Source organism: Pinus tabuliformis, chromosome 2_2 (genome assembly GCF_031772625.1).
Source record: "Pinus tabuliformis cultivar Carrire ecotype Pingquan chromosome 2_2, CPIR1, whole genome shotgun sequence".
NCBI classification, from domain to species: Eukaryota; Viridiplantae; Streptophyta; class Pinopsida; order Pinales; family Pinaceae; genus Pinus; species Pinus tabuliformis.
The window spans coordinates 1155519803-1155527410 of NC_142300.1; the positions used below are offsets into that span (position 1 = coordinate 1155519803).

Here is a 7608-nt window from a genome sequence, read left to right on the forward strand (position 1 = left end):
AAGTGTCCGAAGGGCAGAGGAGCAGGGCATCTAGGACACGACCGTCTCTTCAAAGAAAGCAAGGAATCCTAGGATCTCTTTTATGTACCTGATCGCAAACGGAACTTGGTGTCCATCTCGGAAATGGAAGTCAAAGGTTTCAGGGTGGCACTCATCGATGGAAAGGTACATGTTTGAAATAGAATTTTCAAAGATACTTTTGAGTTCAGGGTTGTATCAAATTGCAGGAAGTCCATTGGGGACCATGTCCATTATCACGTAGCATTGAAGGTCTATGAGACAGTTGGTGACAAGGATGCCTGAATTCAAAAGGATCAGGAAAGTACATGTTTGAGAAGTACCGAAGGAAAATCTTACAAGGGGACCATTCCCCTCACATAGCAGGTCCACAGGTTTGGAACAACCTGAGGAGTTTGATTCATGATCGGGAATCTCATGCATGCAGGTGATAGAAAACCCTCTATGGCTTAAAGCAAGACACCCCGAGCATAGTATGAGAGGATCAGCAGCTGTCTAATGAAGCTGAGATTCACTAGGAGTGAAATCGATCCAAACCATCCGAAGGTTGTGGATGACAGACCTCTCATACCGGCACCTATGTCTGACAAGTGTAGACCCTCTCATTTGTAGAAGACAGAGGGAGTTGGATTCCGAATGTGGGAAGATAAACTGCAAGCCTGTAACTACCTCGAGGATCTTAACTTTCAAGAAGTTATATGGTAGTAAGGTCGGACCAAATTTGGGAAATGCCTCTAAGTTTCATAAACTCATTCGTGTTGATGTTCTTAGAGAACCTCCGTCCAGACATATGCGCTACAGTTAGCATGGTGAGCTCATATTTGGTTGAGCCTCACTAGATTGATGCCAAGAATCTTTTGAGATGTCTTCAGGGCACAATCTCTCATGGATTGAGATACACTGCCGGAAATATGAAACTGCATGATTACTTGAATGTTGATTGGGCAGGCAATGTGGAGGATCACTGGAGCACTCCTTAGTGTTGTTCCTCTTTGGATTCTGCTTCTAAGCAGGAAGCAGAAGTCGGTTGTTATAAGCACTGCCGAGATCGGATACATATCTACGAGTATGATCTCGTATGAAGTTGCCTGGTTGGGGAAGCTCTTCAGTGAGCTGTTTGTACACATGATGAATACCACTGAGATTCTTTGTAACAACCAGAGGTGGGATTCGATTATTGAGGAATCCTGTATTCGACAATTGCTCCAGCAGATAGACATCAGATACTACCTTATCTAGTATATGGTAAGTCGATGAGCAAGGAGGCTCCATCGCACTGAGATGATGTACAGGTCGCTAAAGCCCCGAGGGAAAGATCAAATCTGTGATTTTCTCGAACGGCTTGGAGTCGTCAAGAAACCCTTGTACAAGGGTCCTACATGTTGCATACATTGAGCTCTAGGAGCTCTGAGGGCTTGCGGTTCTTACTGGAGCAACGTACGACCACAGGGTGACTCACCCTCCTCTGGTGGTGCGCACTAGGACAAGATGATTCGCTCTCTTGTGGAACAGGATGATTCGCCCTCCTGTGTAGCAGGATGATTAGTTCTCCTGTGAGGCTTGGATTGATGTGTTCTCCATGGCGATTGTAGCAGGATTGATGTGTTCTCCTGTGAGGCCTGGATTGATGTGTTCTCCATGGCGATTGTAGCAGGATTGATGTGTTCTCCTGTGAGGCCTGGACTGATGTGTTCTCCATGGCGATTGTAGCAGGATTGATATGTTCTCCTGTGAGGACGGGATTGATTAAGTTCTCCTGTCGAGGCATCCTACCCATGCAGTGTGGGACTCATGGGAAGTACCTCTCATCTGATCAATGAGCAGGGAAATGAAGTTAGGGACCATAGTAGTACCGATGGACGCATCGCTGTATCTACCGTACTCCCTACGCTAGGATGACCTCCATTGATTTGGGATCAATGATACTGGTCTAGGACCAGTGTAGGAGTTTTACCATACTATGACGCTGACTTCGGGTCGGTTGAGACTGGTCTGGGACCAATGGTACATAACTCTGAAACTGACTTCGTGTCAGTGCAGTACTGGGCTGGGAACAATGAGAGTGGTACATACTATGACGCTGACTTCGGGTCGGCTGAGACTGGTCTGGGACCAGTGGTACACTCTCTGAGACTGCGATACTGGTCTGGGACCAGTGGTAGGAGTTGTACCATACTATGACGCTGACTTCGGGTCGATGGAGACTGGTCTGGGACCAGTGGTACATACTCTGAAACTGACTTCGTGTTAGTGCGGTACTGGTCTAGGACCAGTGAGAGTGGTACATACTATGACGCTGACTTCGGGTCGACTGAGATTGGTCTGGGACCAGTGGTACACTCTCTGAGACTGCGATACTGGTCTGGGACCAATGGTAGGAGTTGTACCATACTATGATGCTGACTTCGAGTCGGTTGAGACTGGTCTGGGACCAGTGGTACATACTCTAAGACTGACTTCGTGTCAGTGCAGTACTGGTCTGGGACCAGTGAGAGTGGTACATACTATGACGCTGACTTCGAGTCGGTTGAGACTGGTCTGGGACTAGTCGTACACTCTCTGAGACTGCGATAATGGTCTGGGACCAGTGGTAGGAGTTGTACCATACTATGACGCTAACTTCGGGTCGGTTGAGACTGGTCTAGGAAAAGTTGTACATACTCTGAGACTGACTTCGTGTCAGTGCAGTACTGGTCTGGGACCAGTGAGAGTGGCACATATTATGATGCTGACTTTGGGTCGGTTGAGACTGGTCTGGGACCAGTGGTAGACTCTCTAAGACTGCGATATTGGTCTGGGACCAGTGGTAGGAGTGGTACGCACTCTGAGATTGACTTCGGGTCAGTGGAGAATGGCATGAGACATTCTCGATCAATTCTTCTTCTTCATAGTTCAACAGAGCTGAACAGAGCCAACAGAGCCAACGGAGCAGAGCAGAGCCAGCAGAGCAGAATAGAGCCAGCAGAGCAGAGCTGAGCAAAGCTGGGCAGAGCAGTGCAAGGCACTGATGGCAGAGATAGTACGGTCAAACTTATGGATCAGCGGATGGAATTCTCCCTAGTTGAGAGGGAGTGTTAAATTGGCAACTAGGGCCAAACTCCATGTGGGTCGGCTTATTTATGGCAACTGATATTTTTATTGGATCCCTCTCGTCGAGAGGTGTAGGATTGATCTAAATATCATCCGATTCTGATAAGTATTTATGGAGATATGAATTTATTTTGATTATGGATTTATTATCAAGCCGACCAGCATCTTATGTAGGCTCAGAAGCCCAACCGACGTGTCTATTCAACCTCTACCTTTTTGGTATAAATAAGAGAGGATTTGGAGTCATTAAAGGACACACTCTTTAGGTGATCTCCTCTCCATGTCTTGGGTTTTTGGAGAAGGAGAGATACTAAAGAGTACGATGCCCTAATCCAACAATTATACGCACAGTTAAATGATGCCCTAGCTACAAGTACGATGCCCTAATCCAGCTATTATACGCACAGTTAAGTGATGCTCTAGATACAATTATACACTGTCAATAAAAGGGAACCGCAGTCAAAGCATATGGAACAATACGCAGTTCATACAGTGTCTATACACTGGTCATTACGTATACACACAACATACACTTGGATCTAGCAGCGTAGAAGATACACGCTGTTCTTATGCACAACATGTAATCTGGTGAAGCCGCAGTGATAAAGGACCTTACCACGCAGTATCATGGATAACGTAGTCATGGCAGCACACTCTAAGACTTATATACGCAGAATATACGCTGGGCATAAATACGCTATAATGGAAGGACAATATATATTGGAACGCAGCCGCAGCAATATGATGAAATCCTATACGCTGGTCATTAGGTATACACACAGCATACACTTGATCTGGCAGCGTAGATAACATGCAGCAACATACAATGCATTCATGGCACATGATATGTGCGGATCTGGCAGCGTAGAAGATACACGCTGTTCTCAGAGGTTAACGCAGTCAACACACAGATCAGTCAACTTAATGCCTGGAGCAGTCGCAGTCATAAAGCTATATATGCACAAACACTCATACGATGTAACACAGCGTGGATGGTATATACGCTGTCATGCACAGCATTACCACGCAGTCATATATGCATATGGGAATGAAGTTATAGTGGCCACATGGCACATAGTCATCGCAGTCATATATATACATTGTGTATGGAATGGGACGCCATCATATATATACGCTTGATGATGTATGTAACGCAGCACTAGTCATATCCATACACAGTGATGGACATATGCAGCCTTGATACATAGCCAACCCTATACAGAAATAATATAGCCTAGCTTCTTTGCTAGGCTGCAAGCCATAGGAAGCAGCTAAAGCTGATATCAACAGAAGCAAATTGTTGCAGCATGATGAAGCAACGAGAAGGCAGAGGCAGCGGCATGATGGGCAGCACTATGAGATTATGTGCATGGGCAGCACAACGATACATGGAGCAGAGGCAGCAACATGATGATGATGCACATTAGTTTGAGCAGCGTGATGACAGATAAGATCATGGACATGGGCAGCATGATGATAATCATGATTAGTACAACATGGTGCAGTATGCAGTGGTGCAACTAGAGGACCAAATGCAGCACGATGATAGGTGAAGGAGTCACCTTGAGAATCAGTTGAAGCAAAATGTCTTCAACTGATCTCATCGTTATATGAAATGATCTATGCTAGATCTAGATAAGTCAAAGTGTTGACTTCTGTTGTAAATGTACTCTCTCTCTCTTTCTCTGCTGAACTTTGAAGATAAAAGAAAATTTGATCAAAGGGTTTCCCCACACATTGTGGTGTTTGTCCCTAGCTAGTGCCACATCTTGTGTCCTCGTCTTGGCTTGTCTTCTGCGATTTATATTTATGTTCTATCTGCTGTGTAGCTTAATGCTGATGTGATTACTAACTGTGAAAATTTAAATAAATTGCTCTAGCATAGAACATACCTAAAATTAACAAAGTTATATACACCAGCTCACTGTCTAGAGGTGTTTCTCCAACTGCAGCAACCTCATTCCTGACACCTTGAATTCTAGTAAGGTAAGGAGTAACCCCTTCACCCTTCTGCATGCGAGTGGTTCTCAGCTTCTCCTTCAGGAACATCTTCCGATCCTCGGAAGGATTCTAGTAGAGTGATGTGAGAGCATCATCCCACATTTATTTGGCCGTATTCTTGGCCACTATATGTGAGACTACATGATCTCGAACTCCGTCGAGGATCAACCACTTTGCCTTAGCCATCTCCTTATTGTAGTACGTTTGCATATCAGGATTTGTAGGTACAGCTACAATGTTTTCTGCGTACATCTTCAAACCATGTTCATCTAGTAGGAAAGTCATTCTGGTTTTCAAGATACAATAGTTGGATGCCCCCCTCTAACCTGTCCTGATCTCTAAGTCTTGCTGAGGCCATTTTATGCAAAACTCACAACTGGGAAATAAACAGGAATCTCCTCCTTTTCCTGCTAGGCTACCTACTCTGCAACACGCACTTCCTTCTGGAAATGTGCAGATCTGCTCTGCTGCTGTCCTCTGCTACTGGAAAAATTCAAATTTCCTCCAATAACTTTGATCTGGAAACCCTCTGAGAAAGAATCCCTCTGTGTGTGCTTTTCTCTTCCACCTGACACGGATCTGCCACTGCAAATACTGTTGTAAACCCTCTGCGCCCAGATCAACTCAACGATATGCCTGATTTGCTCACCGGAACTGCTTCCCGGCAACACTACTGCCTGCTGGAACTGCTACTGAGGAAGCTCGAACTTTTTCTACCACCCGCAACTGAAAATTGAACTTCTTCTCTGCCACTCGAACTGCCTGGCTAGCCTCTGCGGCAAATAGCATTGTCCTCTGGATCCTGTTTGTTGTGAGATCTTGCCCAGTTTTATGATCGTGGCTTTTTGGCTCTTGAAATTATATTACCTTCTGTTATCGTATATACTATAATGCTATAGATCAATGATGATTGTTCATCATTGAATAGTTGAATGTCTATTCATTTGCTGCAATTGCAGGAATCCTAAGCATGTCTTTACCTGACTGTAAATTAAAATTTTATTTTTTCATTTTAATGTCATTGAAGATCTTTTGGATCATTTCTGAATTCTTATTGAGTTGAGGAATCAATTGATTTGTGAGAAAACCATATTATCATTTTCCGGCCTTCAATTAAATCCCTAAAGCTGCAAGAAACTACATTAAAATAAACAGTTCTACCTAAAAATACAAATATGACTAGTGTGTAAACTAGGATATGGAGTCTTTAATTATGAAGAGAATTCCATTACAAAAGAGTCTTTGGCATACATTTACTATGGGAATTGTTTTGATATGATAAGTTAAGAGGAAGCCATATTTGTGCTTCAACGTTGTGGCTTCTAATGTGAGTTTATGCTGTATAACCAGGCAACTCTAAGATGCAATCTTCCATACTGCATGGTTCCATTTTATACGAGTGACCTCCTTTTTCAAAAGCCAGAGGTATGATTTCTTTCTGATGCACTCTATTTTTGGACACACAGTCTTCACACATCTGTCTCATAGTTGATTGTGTGGCATTCTGTGTGAATTGGCTTTACTTAATTCATGAATTAGCTTTACGTCATTCTTGATTCTATTTTTTTTTTGGAGATGTCCCAGGCACTCCTGAATTGCCACTGAAGTTTTTTATTTTTATTGTCAAATCCCATTGATATATATATATATGTGTGTGTTTGTGTTATTTTTTATTTACACATCCAGAAGGTGCATATGAAATTTCCCAAGCAAGCATGAGCATAATGAGCTTGATTTGTTACATGATGCCTTCTTTGTATGTTGTTCTGATTCAGGATGACGGGGAAAAATTTATCAACCTTTTGAGAGCTATCAGTGCATTTGCTGAAGGTTCATCTACCACAAGTATTGTAAGACGGGCTTTATCTCTTTGGAAGAAATATTAATTGCACTGGGGATTTGTAGATGATTAATTTTTTGCCAGCATTTGGCTCAGGCTTTCCATATTATCAAATGATATAATATGGCTTTGGCCTCGATTTGGTATAGGTTACACGCGATTTAAAGAAATTAATTCCATAAATTAATTATATTTATATTATTTTTCTAGGGGATATTCCTGCCATGTGTATTTTATCATAATATAGATTGAAAAGTTTGACGAACTATGTTGTCCAACTAACAACTATTTTATTATATTTTTATCTTAAACAGTGTTTAGTAACTTAACCATTGTCTATGTGGCTCAACACTAACACAAGCCTGATCACTTAGGCCGTTTGCCACTGGACCACATTCTTGTTAATGACAATTACTTGATTCCTTCAGGTTTCACATATCTCTTTACCTTTCTTGGGTAAAAAAATGCTTGATATTCAATTAAGTAGAGAAGGTATACACGCATTTTACGAAAACAATGGTTGTACAACAAGCACCACCAGCGACTATCACAAGGCATATAACCTATATTATGAAAGTCAGCCACATACCACCGTCAAACTTAAAGAGTCTTAATAAGAAGGCCATCCTACTAGAGCAGGTGAACTAATCAAGATGAAA

The 7608-nt window shown here is 42.7% G+C and overlaps 1 protein-coding gene across 4 annotated transcripts in view; it reads left to right on the forward strand.

Annotated features, from left to right (window-relative positions):
• LOC149197491 (uncharacterized) overlaps positions 1-7273 on the forward strand; it is a 400746-nt gene extending 393473 nt beyond the window's left edge. For all 4 annotated transcript variants that reach the window (XM_089405857.1, XM_089405856.1, XM_089405859.1 and 1 more), the window contains 2 exons: positions 6460-6534; positions 6885-7273. In XM_089405857.1, coding sequence (XP_089261983.1) covers positions 6460-6534; positions 6885-6995 — 186 coding nt within the window. In that variant the 3' untranslated portion in view covers positions 6996-7273. The remainder of the gene's footprint in view (positions 1-6459; positions 6535-6884) is intronic.
• Positions 7274-7608: the final 335 nt, after the last annotated feature.